The 22,144-nt window shown below is 42.5% G+C and overlaps 2 protein-coding genes across 8 annotated transcripts in view; one reads left to right on the plus strand and one right to left on the minus strand.

Moving 5' to 3' along the window:
- The window catches only part of ostn (osteocrin), a 61,433-nt gene extending 58,325 nt beyond the window's left edge, over nt 1-3,108 (plus strand). For 2 of the 3 annotated variants that reach the window (XM_035534363.2, XM_081700130.1), the window contains exons 3-5: nt 616-827; nt 2,204-2,316; nt 2,516-3,107. In XM_035534363.2, the coding sequence (XP_035390256.2) occupies nt 616-827; nt 2,204-2,285 (294 nt within the window). In that variant the 3' untranslated portion in view covers nt 2,286-2,316; nt 2,516-3,107. Of the gene's footprint in view, nt 1-615; nt 828-2,203; nt 2,317-2,515 lie in introns of all 3 variants that reach the window. The other variant, XM_081700131.1, reaches the window with a different exon arrangement.
- Nucleotides 2,940-21,884, minus strand: masp1 (MBL associated serine protease 1). Of its 5 annotated transcripts, XM_035534502.2 has the most exons (13): nt 21,737-21,884; nt 21,069-21,294; nt 18,808-18,985; nt 18,053-18,184; nt 15,944-16,140; nt 14,586-14,733; nt 14,109-14,227; nt 13,931-14,009; nt 6,251-6,361; nt 5,826-5,945; nt 5,607-5,678; nt 5,218-5,286; nt 2,940-4,997 (listed from the first exon to the last, which is right to left on the minus strand). In XM_035534502.2, the coding sequence occupies exons 1-13, from the start codon at nt 21,793-21,795 to the stop codon at nt 4,132-4,134; spliced, it is 2,376 nt and encodes a 791-aa protein (XP_035390395.1). In that variant the 5' UTR covers nt 21,796-21,884; the 3' UTR covers nt 2,940-4,131. The 5 variants fall into 5 exon arrangements, 4 of the variants coding, with proteins under 4 accessions (XP_035390395.1, XP_035390398.1, XP_035390399.1 ...); XM_035534505.2 differs by lacking the exon at nt 6,251-6,361; XR_014117892.1 differs by lacking the exons at nt 2,940-4,997; nt 5,218-5,286 and having other exon boundaries at nt 6,255-6,361; nt 21,737-21,883.
- Between the last annotated feature and the right edge of the window lie 260 nt (nt 21,885-22,144).

The following is a 22,144-nucleotide window of genomic DNA, read 5'->3' on the forward strand; positions in this document are numbered from 1 at the left end:
AAATGTTGCATTTTTGGTATATCCAAACTTCAGCAAGAGTTTTCCCATCATTGTGGAGACAGATCATCCCCACAAAGAGCTAAGCACAGACTCACACACATATGCTTGAACCCACATTCATGCACAGTCACATACATACACAAACATACACACTCAGCCTGATGAATGAATGAATTAATTAATTCATTAATGAATTACTTAATTAATTAATTAACAGGACATAGTGATTTATCATCAAGGACTGAATCCTTCAGTCCTATATAGGAAGGCTTTCACCCACCTTTACCCCAACCGAAGCATCTTTCTGCTTGTCTATTTTAACAGCTCCACTAGTCTGACTCTCTACTGGTCTATCAGCCTTTCTGTTTGACATAAAGTATCTCACTGTTAAAAGAGAATAGAGAATCTGACCTATGAGACTCACTAATAAAAAGTCTACTTAGAATATCCACTACCTCATTTTCTATTTCCCATTGTCCTGTTAACATTTTTGCTCATGCCACAGCAAAAGAAGCAACATCACAGCTCACAACATGTCTCTAATCTTTCCACTAACGCTCAAAGATCATTCAAAGATCAGCTCAAAATTCTGCCTCTCTCTGTTTCCTTCTGCAGTCTGTTCTAATGGAGCACCATGGGGATCAGTTAGGAGCGGATGCGCAGAAGGGCTCAGGGTCAGTCAAGAACAAACTACTGTTCCTGAACCAGTTGTTCCATGTGGAGAATGACGTCATCGAGACCAAGAGAAAGAGGAGCTTTCCTGGGTCCAGCATCCCGCTTGACCGTCTCTCCATCAGCAGCATGGACCCCAAGAGCAACAAACAGAGGTAGAGGAAGACAGAGAGAGACAGAAAGAGAGTGAGACAGCGCCATGGAAAGAGAGACAGGACAAGAGAGAGACACAGATAAATGAAGAATGCATTTAGTGGGATGATATGTGAATCAGCACAAAAAGGATGCAATGAACCTTGATTTACCATAGCTTTTAGTATACGCTAAAATGGCAAGCACATGAAATTGTACCCCACAGATACTAACTTCAGTGTCTGTAATGAACAGCACTGATAAACAAATCTAAAAGAACATATTTATCTGTCCAGGATAGCTCATCAGGCCTTCTCTGTGCTACTCAACAAGGTATTACAGAGGTACAGAAATAGAACATGGATGATTTGGCAATTACAGTATTATTTCACAAATAGTTAGCTGTAATTAGGTAGTTAAAATGATGAGAGTGAATTTACACATTCTGCACTTGGTTTTAAAATAATAACACTCAAAGCTATATGTTCAAAGATGTTTCATACCATTATACTGAAATGTTCTGGATTTGCATGAATTTTGAAATGGTGATTTGTTCTACTAAGATTAGGACATAGAGATTAGGGTTTATTTACATCTGCAGGTAGATTTCATTGGTCAGAGCGTAAAAGCATGCTGTTTTTGTTGGCCGATGGCCAATTATGTCCCAGTGAACTGTGTGGGTGGGCGTTTGATGTTCACTGAGGTCAAACAAGTGTTATGTCTATGGTGTACACTAACAGTACCTTGTACTACCCGACTGTAACCATACGCATTTGGACTTCTCACACGAAACCATATTTTGATTGACAAAGTTTGTTTAAAACTTAATAAAACATGTACATTCAAATTCTGTCCACTCTATATGGACATGCCCTGTTGATGCAAAATTATTCTGGTGTTTTTTGAAGTAATATAGACAAATATGTACTTAAATACATGGTGGTGACACAGATGCTGGTCATTCAACGTCATGCCTTGGTCAGCCATCAGAACAGTTCTTGGTTCAGGTTCCCTCCAGGTTTTACTCAAGAAAAACAATCCTCTTAATAGTCAGGCCTAAGACGTGCTGCCACTCTGTCACTGGATGCAAGAACAGAACGCAGGCTGCTCCAGACTTTTCTCTAAATCACGGCGTTTGAGCCGATCACCCAGCAGGACGTGCGGCGAGATTTCAGGGGTCATGTGATGTGCTTGATTACAAGGCAAAACCATGACAAACCTCTTCAGAGGTGGGACCACTCCCACCCTGCAGAAACCCTGCCCCTGCCAGCTTAATGGTAGCTGACATGTAAAATCCTGAGCCAAAGCAAATCTTTCCAAAAACTATTTTTGTTGTTATATCTGACTAATGGTGAGTGAACTTGGGGAGCTGAAGGGGTCTCTGTGTGTTTGCCTGCAGAAAAGTTGAGTTGCCCAGAAGAAGAGTCACGATTCCGATTGACCGGATTGGAGTGGGACGTCTGCCCAACAGCCGGGGATAAACTCCATGTTTGGCCACATCCCCATATACAGGTACACACTGACATTCAGTATTCAGTATTTTGTTATATGTTGCCAGACCAAGTCTGTAACACAGTTCAATCACATAATCACATCTGAAGGTTTTGAATTCTGTGATATTTCCAACGAGCAATTCCAAGTTAAATAAAAACAAAATATGTGCTAAACAGACATTGATGATGTTTATATCCTATGTCATGTTTGTCCACAGGGGGGTGGTATACATGTAGAAGATGCATGAAAAGGACGATTTCCCACAGATGTAGTCATCTCGCAGTCCTCATTCAAAACCTCTTTATATGTAGCCTAAGCTTTACCTTACATCACATTAAGTCTTCTGCCCATATCTTTATGAGCTCTGACCTGACCTGATGCACACACGTTTTGGTCTAAACCTAGTTCTTTTTTCAACATCATAGGTTGTGCAACTGTCCAGTGGTCTGTCAGCTTCTTTAGAACATCACATAACCATCTTTTGTTTTATTATATTGCTGTGAGCTCACCTTCAGCCCACAGCCAGTATACATCTACTACATGACACATTATCTTAAGGTTGTTAAGCAGCAAGCGTCTTGACCTCTTGTCTTATGTATTCTTTATCTCTTTGGGAGAAATTAGACTATTGTGCTGTAGTATTTATCCCCCAGAGAAAACACACACACACACACACACACACACACACACACACACACACACACACACACACACACACACACACACACACACACACACACACACACACACACACACACACACTGTATTGACTTGACGGAAGGCAGATCAACAGAGTTCTGCCTTAACATTAAACCTGATAGGACATTTTAACTGTGTGGTCTGTTATATTGTTTTTTTTCTCGGAATCAATCAATCAATCAATCAATCAATCAATCAATCAATCTATCTATCTATCTATCTATCTATCTATCTATCTATCTATCTATCTATCTATCTATCTATCTATCTATCTATCTATCTATCTATCTATCTATCTATCTATCTATCTATCTATCTATCTATCCTCTACAGAATGTGGTAAGAAAGTAAGTAAGCAATGTTTAAGTAGTTATATATATATTAGTCTGTACATGATGAATGAAGAGAAAATAAAGATGAGCCAAAAAGTCACAGTACAGAAAAGAGTACAGAAAACGGCGGCAAATTAAAGAAACCACAAATGTATTTTATTTATTCATTCGTTATGCCTATATGTATTGTGGGAAGTAATTGCACAGCTAGCAGGTTCAAAACAAAAAGTAGAAAGACAACATCATCACATTTGCACTGCGCAAAAGTGCAGATTACAGGCTATAAGTCCAGTGGTAAAAAATATATATATATTTACAGGGAACTTTATGGCACACAGTAATTGATTTATTGCTTATCACAAATCAATTTTGAGGATCCTGACCAATTAAAATGAGAAAAGTGTTATTAATTGGAAGAAATTCCAATTCCAGGAGTACAACACTGCCAGCAGCTGCCTGGTAATGCGGGGTAACTGCGTGGTACTACAGGGGATCTGGATATTGTGAGCTGCGGAGGGACCTGGGGCACCCAGTCTTATGTCACAGCTTATGTCTGGTAGAACACAGTAGACAACACACTAGAGAAGAGCCTTTCAAAAAGAAAGCCTGTCACTGGCTTTCCAAAGCACAAGGAGGCCTAGAAAAACCTGTTGTATCTTATATTATATGACATGCAGGGAAAAGGAATAAAAGTAGAGCTAGAGAGGAGGGATCCATCGAAAAGACAGAAAGAAAGGCGGAGAGAAGCGTGACTATCACTGCTCCTCAGCCCCATGTTGATGCATCTCTTATCCTGTCACCATCAGTGCTCTGTGTTCATCTCTGCATGAAGCCAGTGGACATAGTTGGCCACTCGGGTATATACCCCATACACCCGCTCGCTCCCACACTCCTCTGGCCCTGCCCAGGACACCAGACCGTGCGCCACCCACCTCCCACTGCGCGGGTCCTCCATCACGAAGGCCCCACCGCTGTCGCCGAGACAGGTGTCCCGGCCACCTTCGTAGAAACCTGCGCAGAACATGTTCGCTGTGATGTTGTAGTTGAGCGAGCGCGATGCATAGCTGGCTTCGCACTCCTCCTGCGCCACGACGGGCAGCTTCACGTATTGCAGCACCTCGGACACTACGCCGGGGTCAGAGGTCAGTCCGCTGCCCGAGGCGTCGGCGGCGCTGATGCCCCAGCCTGCGACCACGCCCAGGGCGCCGGGTGTGGGAACGAGCGCCTGAGCGGGGAGCGGCGGCGCAGGTAGACACACGGGCCGCACCAGATCGCCCAGCACCACCTCCTGTTGGAGGCGGACCAGGGCGATGTCGTTGTCGTAGTTACGCGGGTCGAAGTGCGGATGCAGGATGAGATGCTCGGCCTGCCGGCTTGTGGAGGGGAGGCTGTTGCGGACGTTGGTCAGGCCCACGGTGGCCCTCACGTGCTCGGGTGCCACAGGCACGATGGAGGGGTCACGGCGTGGAGAGCTCAGCACGTGGGCGGCCGTCAGCACCCAGGTGGGCGAAAGGAGAGCCCCGCTGCCGAACCAGCGGCCCACGGGCACACGGGACACATCCTTCACGGACAGCAGCACCTGCCAGGGAAACAGACCCTCAGGCGCCGTCCGTCCGCCTACAATCCGCTTCTGCTGGGCCGGAAATGGCTGGGATGGCTGACCGCAGGCTTACACAACACACACACACACACACACACACACACACACACCACAATATGACACACACTTTACTGACCCATTACATGTGCACTTGTCATATTCATTTACTACATGTGCATTGAGTTATATATACAAATACATATAAACATGTGGGCGCACAAAAACGCACGCACGCATACACATGAGTGTACAAGTCTCAGGGGCTGATTTCCGGACATTCCCGCATACCAGGTTTGACTCTGGTTGTGGAACAGGGCAGCTGGGACTCCAGCTGTGTCTGTGCGGTACTCTTCAGTTCTGTAAGACAAAGACACATTTTACACTCTGACCTTCTCAGTCCAGCAGCAGAGACAGACACTTCCAAATACACAGCACGGACAGAAAGCCCAGTCCAAAACAGAGACAAACATTCCTAGAAAATTCCAACACAAAATAATACAGAGTTAGAAGTAGATACATTCCCAGATACAAAACCAGAGGCAAATAATCCCAGATGAGGGCCAGAGACGAAGACATTCCCACTCAACATTCCCGCTCCCATTCCAACATGAACTGCTGCCGAACCCACTGGTCTTAGTCCTGCTGAAGGAGCAGGCTGAAGGTGGGTAAAGTCTCACCTGAGTTACATGCTGGAAGTGAAGCGCCATCCTGTCTCACCCACAGCCCACTCTGACCACATGTGTACACGCCTGCATGAGACAAACAACAAAAGGGGGGGAATGAGGATATGTGCACCCTCAAAGAAACCGATCAAACAAGCCTACGGTTTAAGTGCGTGTGGGCCAGGCTCATGAAATGATGCGATTTAAGTCATGTGACTGGTGGTGACAGCTCACTGTAGCCAGTAGGAGAGTTTCTGCAGCGGTACTGGATGCTGGTGCCAAACGTAGTGCTGTTGGTGGAGCTCTGATATAGCACCTCTCCAACAGACACATCTATAAGTCCACAGTCAACCACTGGGAAAGGGGGATGGAGAGAAACGCAATGAGAATCTTTGCACAAAATAAAAGGACAAAAGATTGTATGAGGAACTGAATATGATCAGTTTAATTTTGAGGGAAAAAAATATAAAAGAAGTTTTTAGAATGACAGATCAATACGAGGGAAACTGGATTAGTTCATATCAAGGAGATGGAGCATTAAACAAATGAGACTGATTGGTGGATACTGCTTTATGGTAAAATGATTACAGAGGTGATAACTAATGAGATTTGGAGTTCATGTTGAATTAGCCCAGGGCCGAGAGGAAACTGAACCATACCTACTTCTGCTGCTTCCATCTCTCCAAATGAGACCTCTGTCCATGAGAAGTGCAGCAATTTGCAGTCTGTCAAATCTGCTTTGTGTGTGATTGTTCTAAAACTAAACAGACCTATGTCCATGCACACAAAAAAGTGGGGTTTGAACACCAGGTCTATAGCGTTATCAAAATATTCAGTGCCCAGTAGAGGGAGACAGAGCTTACACTTACTCAAATCATTCATCCCATCTTCCGCGTAAAACTTAACAAAAGTCAGAAGCGACATTGTTTTTTTCTGTATAGTGCATCGCACATGGCGAGCCACTCACTAGGCTGGCCTAACACGCTGCACACTAGCAAAGCATGAAACTGTTCCAATGAATGCCAACTTTATGGCATTTTTTCGTTGTTGTCCTCGGTAACATTACTGATTACACGTTTTTGTAAACATTAATATTAGCCTACTTGAGAAAAAAAAATCTATATCCTTTTATGACTACTGACGCTTGCTATTGTTGTTTGAATGTGTGTGGTCGCGGCTTCCTGGTGGAGGAGTCTCCTCAAATATTTGTATAATTCATCGTTTATCATTTACAGTTTCTTCTGCCACAGCGTCGGCGGTCAGCTTCAGGCCGGCTTCTTTACCATGGGATAAGTTCAAGTTCTTTGTTGTTTTTTTGCTGAGCGTTGTTCTATTATGAACAATCGTCATATGAAAATAAGAGCAAAATACGGTAGAAAATTCCGTAAAACGGAAAAAAAAATATGCCGGCAATCTACATTTATGAATGAGGAAACGTGTTAGCGCGGTGCTATTTCCTGTTAATGATAGATTTTATGAATTTGTCACACTGAAATGCTGCTTGGTAGTTTCTATTTATAATTTCTAGTCTGTACCACTGTATTAACTAGCAAAAAAGTCTAGAGAGTCAAAAAATGTGCTCAGTAGTGAAATTTACTGTTTCGCAAAGGCACTTTTACAGGTCAAAATAAGTTCTGCTTGCCCCAGTGCTAAACGAACACATCAGTCATGTAGAAGCGGATTCGGTAGGGTGTTATCTACAGAACCGCGGGTCTTTTCAGATTCCTTCTCTGGTAGGCAGTGGCGAAAGATGTGAGAGAAAAAAAAATTAAACAAGAAAGAAGGGGGTATCCGTGGGAAGGAGTAGAGAAAGTAGAGGGGAAGAGAAAAGGAGAAAGTAAGTGAGAAACAGAAGAGACATTTGAGGGATACTCAAAACAATTCAACCCCACATTTCAATCCAAAGCCTTGCAGTTGTTAACCCTCCAAAGTCTAAGGGCATTTTCTCTGTTTTTACATATTTTCTTAACTTCACTTTAAAGGTTCTTAGTTATAGCATGATACTGATATGTTTCATATCAAAATGTTCAGGCCAATCTCAAGTCTCTTTCTAAAGAGGTAACATTTGACCTAGAGCACCACATAAAGAAATAATATGGCCATAAACCTGAAAAAATGAGGTCCAATTTTAGAAATTTTATATTTCATGTGAAAACATACCTGTTTTGAAATGAAGTGGACCACAAAAACATTCACATGGTGCCCTTGTGTGCTCTGGCAAATGTCATAACCCAGACAGACTGATCTTGAACAGTGAGAGAGCAGCGAGTGTCTCTGGAGCAGTGAGAGTGTACTTGAAGAGCAGTGGGAGACTCTTACAGAAATGATTATACAGTTAGAGGTTTGTATCCGCACATTAGAGAACACAGCTACTATTCAAGGGCCAGGCTCTCTGTTAGGATGCCCTAGCGAGAGACTAAGGATATTTGTCTGCAGCAATCAGAGGTTATGAAGAATAATATTAAAAAGGCATGTAAATAAGCCCCGATGATGTACACTGCAATAATACGCACTGGCCCCTTTCTAATGCAATTTAACGACAACATTTACAGCAGGTTTTGGTCGCTAAACTGCTGCATGTCCAACTGGTGCTCAGAAACCATTGTGGGCTGTACAGATAATTGGTCTACCTTTTTGGGCAAGCCTGGTCTTGTTGCGATTCTGTTGTATCTGTTCCCCTGAATCATGCAAAAAGTACCCAGCAAAGCCCATACTACCATTAGTATCGATATGTAAAGCCATGACTGTACATTATATCATTGCTAATCTGGAGCTTGATGCCCTGCGTGCCTCAGACAAGAAGACAACTTGGCCTTAAATGAGGCTACACCCACAGGGTACAATAACAAACATTCCTCCAATAAATGAGGCTACACCCACAAGGTACAATAACATAAACATTCCTCCCGTAAATGAGGCTACGCCCACAGGGTACAATAACATAAACATTCCTCCCGTAAATGAGGCTACGCCCACAGGGTACAATAACATACACATCCCTCCCGTAAATGAGGCTACGCCCACAGGGTACAATAACATAAACATTCCTCCCGTAAATGAGGCTACGCCCACAGGGTACAATAACATAAACATTCCTCCCGTAAATGAGGCTACGCCCACAGGGTACAATAACATAAACATTCCTCCCGTAAATGAGGCTACGCCCACAGGGTACAATAACATACACATCCCTCCCGTAAATGAGGCTACGCCCACAGGGTACAATAACATAAACATTCCTCCCGTAAATGAGGCTACGCCCACAGGGTACAATAACATACACATCCCTCCCGTAAATGAGGCTACGCCCACAGGGTACAATAACATAAACATTCCTCCCGTAAATGAGGCTACGCCCACAGGGTACAATAACATACACAGCCCTCCTGTAAATGAGGCTACGCCCACAGGGTACAATAACATAAACATTCCTCCCGTAAATGAGGCTACGCCCACAGGGTACAATAACATACACAACCCTCCCGTAATTGAGGCTACACCCACAGGGTACAATAACATACACAGCCCTCCTGTAAATGAGGCTACACCCACAGGGTACAATAACATACACAACCCCCCCCCCCCCCTCTTAAATGAAGTCGTAGCAACCACTTATAACAATGCTCTAAGTGTCATTCTGAAAACATTTAAAGAAAGTATTTCAAAAGAGGAGGAGTCTAATGTTTTGAAATCCTTTATTTGAATGTAAATGATTATTTCTGTTTGACTTAGAAATAAAAAATCTTCACAGTCATTTTACAGGCCACCAGGTCCTTACTGTGGGTTCTTACAGGAGTTTGCCAACTTCTTAGAAAATTAAGTAATCTCTATGGATAAAATAATTAAACTAGTAATAATGGTATTGTTTTTCAAACAGCACAGGACCCACCGAGAAAAGCAACTGTATCCATCCTAGATCCTGCTGGTCTCACACAGCTAGCTATTCACTCATACACTTAGCTTAATTTTAACATAGGTAGCAGCTATTGTCCCTCAGATTGCACCAGTCTCTGACCATCACATGTTATTTGAACTATACCCAAGTCATATTATATGATCATCCTCGTGCAATAGTGTCAAGCATATCACAACGTTCGCCATAGCTACTAACTATAGTGAAAACCTTCCAACCATTTCCAACGAGTTAGACAAACGTGTACCCTTAGAGTCTACTTTTCACGCTACACAATGTGGAACCACTAAGAAATAAAAGAAATGGAAAAAACTGTACAATGGCGATACATTTTCACCATATCCTTTGCTTGTGCACTTCAGACTTGTACAATACAAAATGGCACTTACTAATGCGCATGCAACATATCTTTAATCTTTGATAGATAAAAGCATGAATAATCAGAAATTAATATTCAGTACAATATCTAAACATAGTCAACCACTGAATTTCAGCAGCCTGCAGCAGAAATGTAAATGTAATTTTAAATTTGTAATTAAAAAAAAAAAAAAAAAAAAAAATCTAAATAAAACAGTGTCCCTCAATGACCTGTGCTTAGACCTCTCTTTACACTGTACATGTTACATCTTGGTAGTCAAATGGTAAATTTAAAATGATTGAGGACTGTGTAAAAGCTATGAAAGTACAGATATCAGATAACATCCCTCTACTAAACCCAGACCTGGACTGAAAGCCGTTAGAAACAAACTGTCTCAATTAACTGGGAACAACTGTGAAAACCCTTGGCATTACAATCTATCCTGGCCTTTCCTTTAATGTGGAAACAGGTAATAATGTTAAGATAGCCTTCCTTCATCTTTGAAATATTACAAAGCTAATAAATCCACTATCCATAAATCACACCAAAAACTACATGCTTTTATTCAATCAAGATTGCGCTGTAATGCCCCATTAACTGCATGTTCCAGTAAGAGTCTAAACAAGCTTCAGTTAATCCAGAATGTGGCAGCTAAGTTAGACCATATTAGCCCAGTATTATCAACACTGCAATGGCTGCCTGTCAAATTTCATATTGATTACAAAGTTTTGATACTGACATATAAGCTGGATGTATAATGGAAAACTATTACAGGATGCTCCCCCCCCACGAGGCACATGGTACGGCCGGCCGCGTGCAGGGGGGTTCACAGTATGTAGCCACGCCCTCCGTGATGGCACACACCTGCACAGGGTTCAGTGTTTTGTCTATTTAAACCCCTGTCTGTGTATGCCTTGTCGTTGGTCATTGTTGATGTCGTTTATGTTAACGCTGTCTATGTTGTTGTCATGGTTAGTGTTTAAACTGTGTGTTCATGTTCATCATTGTCACTATTTGTGAGTGCCGCTGTTGTTGTTTATGTTTTATGTTATTAAATGTCTCATTACGTCAAGGGAGCCTGTGCGTCCTGTACCGCGCCCTGCGGCGCTCTGGCTGCCGCGACAAAAACATCCTTGGGTTCCTTGAAAGGTGCTATATAAGTGTAACTTCATTTATTTAAATCTCTACATGGCCTTGTTTCTCAGTTTTTAAGTAATCTTATTTCCTATTATCCGTCACGCATACTTAGATCACAATGCACTGGTTATTATCAAAGGCAAAAGCATTTACATATAAATCCCCCCCAGCTTTGGAATAATCTTCCAGTCAGTGTTAGGGGATTCATACAATCTGTTTTAAAGTTGAAAAGCTATTTGTTTAGTCAAGCTTTAGGAAATAACTTTCCATGTTAGATGAATGGTGCAGATTTTGGGGTTCGTGGACATAGCGAATTATGGTAAACCATAATTCTGTAGTCCTGCGACTCTCACACATTCACACGTTGTCTCACGGAGCCCCCCATGGCTCTGGCCTTACAGCTGAACTGTAAGTTCTGTACGTGTCTCTGTTCTGCTTTATTAATCGCACAACTGTCCAGTGCATTCCAAACAGAGCTTATCATCTCCATGTCTATTTTTCTCTTCTGAGTTATACAACTGCCCCTCCTGTCTCTGCTGATGTGAATGCAGGTCTGACCCTGCAGGAGAGCTCCTGTTTGTCTCCCTTTTGGGTCCCGCTGTACCTGATTGGCTCTACTGATGAGATTAAAGCCTTTGTCTGGGTGTCATGGAAACAGCCCATCTCCACATCCATCGGATCTCCTGCTAGGCTGTGTTTAAATGTTTCCTGTGTGAACTCTAACTAGAACTGCTAATTGGTTCTCACTGAATAAACTAAATACCTGTGGTGAAATGACTGGCAGGAAGAGATCCACATGCAGGGCATAAGAAATTGCTAGAGAGGGAACAGGGCAAAAGCATTAGCCCAAAATCTAGAAACTAGAGAGAACAGGCGGGGGTCAAAAACCGGGAGATGACAGAGCAGAGGTACAAAGTAAAACAAACCAGGGGAAAAAGGGAAACCAGCGGCAGCAGGATTATGAAAGCACTAGGCAAACAATACTTTGCGAGGCATGATAGGAAGACCAGGTTTAAATAGAAGTAATTACATGGGAGACAAGTGAGTAGGATCAATGTTCAGGTGAGGCTGATCAGTGTGGGCATGGTAACGCAATTAGGGACGCAGCTGCACGAAGACATGACAATACCTCTCCTAAACATTTGTTATTCATTTATTAGGTTTTTTAAGTTACTCTTATAAGCTTATACCAAAAAAAGCTAAATGCATAAAGCAACTCTATTCATTATATGTTGTTAGTTTGCCAGCCAGTGTTGACCAGAGGAGGATTGCTTCCCCTTTTGAGCCTTGGTTCGGCCCAAGGCTTCATCCTTGAATTGAAATGACAGTGTGTCTGCAGAGTAGTTGCATTGTAGAGCGGTGAGAGTGTCTGTAGAGCAGTGAGAGAGCATCTGAAGATCAGTAAGAGTGTCTATAGAGTAATGAAAGTGTCTGTAGAGCAGTGAGAGAGCATCTGAAGATCAGTAAGAGTGTCTATAGAGTAATGAAAGTGTCTGTAGAGCGGTGAGAGTGTCTGTAGAGCAGTGAGAGAGCATCTGAAGATCAGTAAGAGTGTCTATAGAGTAATGAAAGTGTCTGTAGAGCAGTTAGAGTGTCTGTAGAGCAGTGAGAGAGCATCTGAAGATCAGTAAGAGTGTCTAGAGTAATGAAAGTGTCTGTAGAGCAGTTAGAGTGTCTGTAGAGCAGTGAGAGAGCATCTGAAGATCAGTAAGAGTGTCTATAGAGTAATGAAAGTGTCTGTAGAGCAGTTAGAGTGTCTGTAGAGCAGTGAGAGAGCATCTGAAGATCAGTAAGAGTGTCTATAGAGTAATGAAAGTGTCTGTAGAGCAGTGAGAGTGTCTGTAGAGCAGTGAGAGAGCATCTGAAGATCAGTAAGAGTGTCTATAGAGTAATGAAAGTGTCTGTAGAGCAGTTAGAGTGTCTAGGTTAGTGGGAGTGTCTGAAGAGCAGTAAGAGTGTAGAGTAGTGAAAATGTCTGTAGCGCAGTGAGAGAGCATCTGAAGATCAGTAAGAGTGTCTATAGAGTAATGAAAGTGTCTGTAGAGCAGTGAGAGTGTCTGTAGAGTAATGAAAGTGTCTGTAGAGCAGTTAGAGTGTCTGTAGAGCAGTGAGAGAGCATCTGAAGATCAGTAAGAGTCTATAGAGTAATGAAAGTGTCTGTAGAGCAGTTAGAGTGTCTGTAGAGCAGTGAGAGAGCATCTGAAGATCAGTAAGAGTGTCTATAGAGTAATGAAAGTGTCTGTAGAGCGGTGAGAGTGTCTGTAGAGTAGTGAGAGAGCATCTGAAGATCAGTAAGTGTCTATAGAGTAATGAAAGTGTCTGTAGAGCAGTCAGAGTGTCTGTAGAGCAGTGAGAGAGCATCTGAAGATCAGTAAGAGTGTCTATAGAGTAATGAAAGTGTCTGTAGAGCAGTTAGAGTGTCTGTAGAGCAGTGAGAGAGCATCTGAAGATCAGTAAGTGTCTATAGAGTAATGAAAGTGTCTGTAGAGCAGTTAGAGTGTCTGTAGAGCAGTGAGAGAGCATCTGAAGATCAGTAAGAGTATCTATAGAGTAATGAAAGTGTCTGTAGAGCAGTGAGAGTGTCTAGGTTAGTGGGAGTGTCTGAAGAGCAGTAAGAGTGTAGAGTAGTGAAAATGTCTGTAGCACAGTGAGAGAGCATCTGTAGAGTAGTGAGAAAGTATCATACTGCATACTGTAGTCATACTGCAGGGCTTTGGACTGAAACACAGTGCAATACTGTTTTAACAGAAACAACTTAATAGCATATTAATTTTATAAGTATCTTATATTTTTGACTGAAATGCTGTTAGAATGGCATTACCATATCGGCAAACTGCTAGTACCATATCAGCCTACTCACAGTGACAAATTTTAGTGAAAACACACATGCACGCACACACATATAAAACAGAAAGACACTTTATCTTTTACCTTTACAAAGGGGTATATTGCTGCTCCAAGTTCCATCTGTTTGACACTTTATCTGATAATGCTCAAACTCCTCTCCATCCTTAGAAAGAGAAAGGTGGATAGAACCAAAGGAAAAATAAAGGAATAAGCCCATGTGCCAATGCATGCATTGTGGCCACAGTGAATCAGTGTCTTTCACCTTTTGCAGTGAGTATCCTGGGTCACAGGTCACTGTGATGTGCTCTTTGAAGAGGTATTGGGATTGTAGTGGCTCCAAATGACCATTGGGGGGCGCCAAAAGGACTGGGCACTCACTCCCTGCAGAAAGAATAAGTTCTTATACCAAAGCTAAATGTCCAATACTAAACAATACCACATATTGCTGACTGCACAGGTAGTTAGCTTCTAAATAATTTTAACATTAATAATTATCACATAAAGAAAACTATAAAACAGTCCCAACAAAATAATTTCATAGAGTTCTATTACATCAGAAATGCTAACCAAACATGTTGGGCATCGTTTTGTTTGCCGATTCTAGCAAGGTAGCTATATCATGTTAGCCTACTACTCTAAATCCCAGAAAGGTGGGCTGCTTCTACCTAATTCTGTCCCTGAACCATATTGGTTGTGAGATCAGTTTATAGTTCCAGTGGCAGAACCTGAGGGCTGTTACCTGCAGAAGCATAGGTGAGCTTCCAACCCAGATTCTCTCCTGAGTTGTCACTGTGAAACCTGATGCTCACACTGTTGCTTAACGTCTGGATCCTGTCCGGGGGCCGGTCCCCACAGAATGGGCCGAACACCCTCGCTCCTGCCTCAATCTGCACGCACAGTACGATCATCATCATCATTATCATCATCATCATCATCATCATCATCATTACTTTAATAAGTATGAGCACAATACGGTAAACGCATTAATTAAACTCAGCGGTCATCAGTCATCTCTATAGGTCAGCAGCACTGCTAGACATAGTGAAGCTATTAGCTTAACTACATTTCCCTAGAAGCAAGCTCTAATGCATCCTGTTGAATTCATCTTATTATGAAGCCTTTTATATGCCAAAACAATGTGAGATTATGGCCCTTGAGCCTGGCTGTTATCACCCCTGATCTAAGCACAGTGCAGACGTATTAGGTTTTATAACATGAGTGTAAATAGTCACTCAGTGTTTTGGTCGGAGTAATGCCATTTGCCTGAGCAAAGATAAACTGTTGGGAGTTCCATATTTATAGTTCTAATTCTTGTTCGTCTGGTTCGTCTTTTGGCATGTCTGTGCATTTCCGTGCCCTACTGAGCCCATGTATCCCATCACACTTCAGAGTGATTTTCATGACTTTACTTGAAGGTAATCCTAGCCTCTGTGACGTGCCAAATGAACTGTGAACTTCTTACGATTCAAAGAGCTCGCAATATTGTAAACACTGCATGCAGAGCTTTACCAAAATCAAGTAATGGCAAAACGCTTACAAAAGAGCAGAGCTGGTTAAAACATTTCATTAAAAAATATGACTGAATTAATAGTAAGTAAATATGTGCATGGTCTGTACAGCTGGTGCCCTTATTGTTGAACACTGCAGTCAGGTTGATTACTGTACTACACAAATCATACAATATGCTACCGCACTGCATGCTCACACCTATTTACATGCTAAAACGCTAACCCTACTATCTTCAACACTGGCATTTGCTAATATTTGTCGCTGTAGACTCATTAACCCAAATCTGTGTGTGTGTGTGTGTGTGGCACGCCTGGCTGGGGACTCTTATTGCGGAGGGAAGAGAGAAGAGTGTTTAATCACACATGAACCGAATCACCAAAGACACAGTACATAGTTAACTTCCTCCAAGGCTGTTGGAAAAGGTTTAAAAGGGTTCTCAGTGAAGCATATTCCAGTTAACACTCTATTAAAATAATGAATCTGTGCCTGAACAAGTGCACTCTGGAACTGAATAAAATGCTAAGGGAATCAAGACCATTACACAAGATTACAAGTTGAATGAAGGCCATTAAAAGAGTCTACATTTACCTTTATGTAGTCGTAGGGGCAGGGGACTTCAGGGTGGTCCTCTATGTCAAAGCTGTCTTCGAAATCCAGGGTGACCAGGAACCCCTCCTCCACCTCGATTCGGTACACACAGTCTGAGCTCTTTGGATATGGCTTAGGAAAATCCGAACTGGTGATTAGCCCAGAACGCTCCGTGTACACACTGTCACTACACTCCACTGTAGTCTCACACACACAATAACAGATGCACACACGCACACACACACATACGCACACACACACAGAAGCACATTACAATACTGTTCAGGGTGTTGATATGACCCGAAAAAGGATCAAGTATGTTAATTAAAGGGATCAAGTATGGTAGTTAAAGGGATCAAGTATGCTAATAAAAGGGATCAAGTATGTTAGTTTCAATGTTAACAAAATCTCAGCCATCAGTCGGAAGTCTTCCTTCTGGCAGCAACCGCTGCTGCTGTCCTTACAGGCTGCTGTCCTTACAGGCTGATCTGAGGTTCACAGGCATTTTGCAGATTTCGCTCGCATCTCAAATGTAAATATTTACATTTTTAGCTTTCAGTTACCATCAGCAAGGCTGAGGCAGAGTGGACATAAAACAGACAAACAGTCAACTTCTCTCTCTCTCTCTCTCTCTCTCTCTCTCTCTCTCTCTCTCTCTCTCTCTCACACACACACACACACACACACACACAAACTGAAATCCCATACATGTGAACATTCTCTACCTTTCAATCTTTGCATATTTAATGTTTGACACTTATAAAAAAAAAAAAAAAGAATGCAGTGAACAGGTACAAGCATGTTCCAGGAACGTACCGGTAGGTTCACTCTTATAGTTAACTACATACCATTCATATTAGTTTCAAAGTAGTTACTGAATTATTCACAGTAGTTCCTAAATAACAGGCCTTCAGATTAATAACTATATAATAACGATAGTGTTTAATAGGTTAAACACTTCCAACTTCTTACATTCCTTTACATACACACACTTAGAAGATCCAGTCACGGGCAAATCACATAATGGTCAAATCACACAAGTTCTCAAGCGTAAACAACACTACTCCTATGACCTACTTCCCATTCACTTCTGTGTAAATCAGGTTTAATTGCTCAGTGTGAACTGCCCCGTGGAACCCAGCTGATCTGGTATGTAGTACGACGGCTGAAGCCATTGGGCTTAGGAATGCCACTAATGGTAGCTTATCGATGTCTGGTGGAATTCATAAACAAGCCGCAGTACACAGGCAGCTCACCCACACACATACGTGCACCTACACATGCGCGCACACACACACACACACACACACACACACACACCTCTGCTATCTTTGTGTGGCAGTTTCAGAAGGGTCAGACTAACCAAATCAACCTTTCTCAAGACAAAAATGTGGACCGGACAAAGATCCCTGTGAACAGGACTGAAAAATCACTAAGGCTACATCATATAGGGGAAAATACTGTACTGCAATTATACTGTTATTCATTACAAATTCAATATCATTTGTGATATATTAAAAACATAGTGGTGACCCCTTGATATGATTAAAGAGTGCCCCTTATTATTTTTCCAGAAAGTATTAACACTTGCTGGATCATGTAAATTCTTTAAAACCTGCAGAGAATGTCTAAGTCTAGTCAGGATGCTCATAGCACACAAGAAGAAAATGTGAAAAAAAAAGACCTCATTTGCATAAGGTTTCTTGCAGCCTTCTCTAATATCAATTCTGCAGAAGCCAGTATTGTGAGCGGCACGTTCAGGATGCCAACAGTACGACAGGCATCAGTGAATGGCATGTCCTGTCAGTGAATGGCATGTCCCATCCCAGTGGACTTTGTCAGGAGACATGGATCTGTGTTGGCCCTCAGCTGGTGCAACTCTTGACACAATATAAGCCTACACTATTATGAATATTAAACAAAACACAAAGCTTAATTGTACTGTAATTCCATGAATAGTTGCTGCAATTACAACATTAACATCAAAATAAAACTAAATGAAGGAGTTAACAATAACTCTTTCTTTACACCATGGCCAATAACTTTGATCCAAATTTTACATTAGAATGCCATGGTGACACTCAAAGTTTGCTGTGCTTCAAATAGTACCTTTGCAAGTTCTGTTGTCCGAATGAAGCTGGTATCCATAACGACAGGAGCAGTAGTAGCCGCCAATGTAGTTATGACAGAAGTGGTCACAGGCCAGCTCTTCATCATTCTTGCCCCTACATTCATCTATATCTATAAAGAGAAAGAAAGAACGCAAGACTTAGAGAGGGACAGAAAAGAGAGAGAAAGAAAAATGCACAGAGAAAAGTACAACATAAAGAAAGACCAGGAGACAGAAGATATTTTTATAGCGCAATTTTTCCTTCTACAATTAGGAAACTGAAGAGTGATGTTCAGTTATGTCTGTCTGGGAGAGCCAGAGTCTAAGTAACTTATGAGTTGGAATAGGTCGTTCCGAGCAGGGAAATGACCAAACTGTGCTGGACCTTGGACCACTGAGAATGGACCTGCACGCGCTTACAAGGGACAGAATCACGTGTGTGTGTGTTTGTGATTTGACGTACGTCACAGCTGTGCAGTGGCGGTTCTGGGGTCAGAGGGGGCCAACGCCCCATGACAACAAGCTTGGCCCCTCCGACGGCCCCACTAAATGAGCACTGAGTTTCTTCACTATTGTAAACACACAGCCCCTCTAACATAGTCACTAGCCCCAGCCTGACATGGCCTAGAACTGCCACTGCGGTAGTGTGTGTGTATTTTGGATGTTACCCACCGCACTGTAGTATGTGTGCGTATATGTGATCTCACACACTGCTTTTCACTGTCGGTACATGCGTATGTGCAAGTATTTTTACCCACTGCACTGTAGTGTGCTTCAAACCCAGAGTGGCGCTCCTCATTAGAGAAGTCTGAGCGAAATGCCACACTGAGCATGCTTCCTGGGGACAGGATGACATCATCAGCAGGAACCCTCTCCGTGTCCGTGTTCTCTCGCCCACAAAATGCTGCCAGCTCTTCTGTCTCTGAGTACACCTGCACACACACACACACACACACTCACACACACACACACACACACACACACACAGACACACAGAGACACACACACAGCTAATTAATAAGACTGTCCGCATAAAATACAAAATGCTGCCAGCTCTTCTGTCTGAGTACACCTGTACTCACACACACACACACACACACACACACGCACGCATGCAAGCACACACACACACACAGACACAGACACGCACGCAAACACACACACACACACACAGCTAAGACTCTCCGCATAAAATACAAAATACTGGCAGCTTCTCTATGTCTGATTATAGCTGTTTACACACACAGAGACGCACGCAGAAACATTTATCTTATCTTCCTAGTTTGCCTGTTTACACTACATGTCACTGAACGATGAGTCACTCATGACTACTAAAGAAAACACAAACACCAATACACATGAATAGATGCTCTCACACACACACACACACAACACACACCATGACCTGATCATAATGCTAGAATAGACAGATATGTTTTGGACTTCAGTGATGCAAGACAAAGTAACTCTACGTGTTAAATGCTTTTTTATGCACAAACCCAAAGTCACCACATACTTCCCCAACATTCACTTTGCCACTAGCATCCAGTGCCTGAGTTCCACCAGCTCTGAGCACAATGAGTGGCAGACACTTCTAAAGTGGGTGGTCTGTGCGAAAGAATGTCGGTAACTCAGTGATTTGAAAGACCACAAGAAAGGCCTAAATCTAAGACCACAGTTCACATAAAACGTTACGTGCGCTGATGTAAAAATTATCTGCTCATTTCTTTACTACTAATTTACTTTAGATGCTCAGAAATGAGCAAAATCACAATTGTAAACTGTAACTAGGAATATAAGTGATACACTGCTTTATTACCATTTTATAACTAGGACTCTGCCCTGGAACACAAGCTCAAATAGGAATCCTAAACTGAGGTTGTAAAAATCCTGAGAGCATATTTATCACAGTCACTTTATTTGGGATTTCACCACTTTACACAGAGGCATAATACAGAGTGAGTGTGATTTCTTATCACATGTATGTGTGTGGGCGCAGATGTGTGTGACTTAGTGTGTGCTTCTGTATTCAAAGTCAAACAGTCATATATATGCATGTGTGAATGTGTGCATGTGTATGCATGTGTATGTATGCACAGGGGAGGAAGGGCGATGTCCTGTGGCCTTTGTGTTTGGCACAGATTTGAGTCTGTCGGCATGGCACGATGCTGTGGCAGGTTGCCGTGGCACCCACCAGAGGCCATTTGAATATGAATACGCCCCCTGTAGTCTGAGGAGCCCAGTGGCTGCCTCGAAATAAACCCTATTAACTCCACAGGCAGGTCACCCCAGCATCTCCTTCATCTGCCTGTCAAAACCTTTCATCAGAAAATATAATATAGCCTGAGGCCCTGTGCTCTGGAGTGTAGGAAAATCCCAAGAAATGTTTCTTTAGGCTTAAAGAGAAACAGGCTGCAATCACAGTGTTACACCTTTAACATCCATAGTGCAAAAGCATTAAATTATGAGTGTGGTTGGAGCTAATTAGTAAATTATTATTGCTGTCAATGGTTCAATCCGGCTACCGTTTAAACCACACTGCTCTCTGGGGATAGTATTGCTCCATTTGGCTCACGTGAGGAACTAAATGACATGGCTCTTATTCAAAGAGGAAAAACCTTTACGATGTTGCTGAAACCGTCTACCCGACAGGCCTGGGCTCAGGCAAAAATACTTAATTGTGTAGCTGAAGGGTGAAGAAATCAATTTTTGCTGTGCTAAAGTTTGAGTACACGCCCCGGGCACGAAAACCTGGCACCAGGGTGGCGCCCACAAAAAAAAAAAATCCCTGGCAGGGTGTGTCAGTTGGCATAAAGTTCACAGCGCAGGCCTGTCTCCCTTTGGCTGCTGTGACTGCTCTAAAAACAGTGAAACAAAGTTCAAAGATTTCAGTACGTTTTCAGTTTCTTAAAATAATGATTTAACGTGCACATTTGGAGCGTTGCATTTCACGTGTTTCGGTGTTTAGATTGTTATGTAATGGTGAGTGCAGGTTCGAGCCTCAAAGCAACTTACCTTTACGTAGTCATACTCACACAGGTATGACGGCTCGATATCGAAGTGCATGAAGTAGAGCCGAATTGTATATCCGCTTGGAACAGTGACATTCCATTGCAGCTCATTGTCCTTCGGGTAGGACTCGGGAAAGTTCGGCGACTGAATGGTTCCGTACATGTCTGCGAGCAGCAGGACTTGGGCCCACGCTGGGCTCGCGGGCAGGAAAAGCACGGGCAGCAGAGCGCTGGGTACATCAAAACAAAACCAAAAACACGCGAGTGGAAACATTTTATGTCCACTTTTTTTTTTTTATTGCTCACGAGAGGTACTGCTACGGTACAATACATCGCGTAGTCATCTTATATCGCGGAAAATGTAGTAACCTACATAAAAATGCCTAACCGATTTCTGGAATAAAGCCGTGGAGACAAATCAGAACTAGCCTGAAACTTCTTCGCTGCGACATTGTACCTTGATGTCGTTGGGCGTTGAATTAACCAATAAATCCTAAAGTTAATTCTGTCCCTAATTGCGCGTTTAATGAATCACGGCATATCAAGCTTGTGCTTATAACTAGCGAATTTCATGCTCCAATTAAACCGTTAGCCCCCGATAAAAGGCAGAAAAAGTTGAAGTCACATAAAAACGTTGGAATGCTACAGAAACTAAATAGAACGCCTTCTCACCGCGCCAGGTCCATGACTCGCGATGTTTCACGCTGAGGGTCGTGCACAGACTCTGGCATTCACGTTTACGCTCACTTTTCATGCGCGTCAAATTGCAACTGTTTACAAAGTGTGTGTGTGTGTGTGTGTGTGTGTGTGTGTGTGTGTGTGTGTGTGTGTGTGTGTGTGTGAGAGAGAGAGAGAGAGAGAGAGAGAGAGAGAGAGAGAGAGAGAGCATGTAAAGCGCAAACAAAAGTGCAACATTAAAGGGCTTTGAGGTCTTCTGAATTGAGATTATACTTATATACTGCACCTCAGCTGACTTCAGACAGAATTCATCCCATTTATTGTTCAAATGGGAAATCAAATATTGAGAGAAATCAACCATAGAAGTGCACCTTTTCCATCACTTTTTCTTACATCCTACTG

The sequence above is a fragment of the Electrophorus electricus genome, chromosome 17 (genome assembly GCF_041902795.1).
Source record: "Electrophorus electricus isolate QZ-2024a chromosome 17, ASM4190279v1, whole genome shotgun sequence".
Taxonomy (NCBI): Eukaryota; Metazoa; Chordata; class Actinopteri; order Gymnotiformes; family Gymnotidae; genus Electrophorus; species Electrophorus electricus.

Excerpts from the sequence above, each read along its gene's own strand:
- masp1 (XM_035534502.2), bottom strand. The coding sequence starts at position 21,795 with ATGCCAGAGTCTGTGCACGACCCTCAGCGTGAAACATCGCGAGTCATG. Across the intron at positions 14,228-14,585 it reads GCTCACCTATGCTTCTGCAG|GGAGTGAGTGCCCAGTCCTT; the intron begins GTAACAGCCCTC and ends TTCTTTCTGCAG. Across the intron at positions 5,287-5,606 it reads ACTTCCAGCATGTAACTCAG|AACTGAAGAGTACCGCACAG; the intron begins GTGAGACTTTAC and ends TTTGTCTTACAG.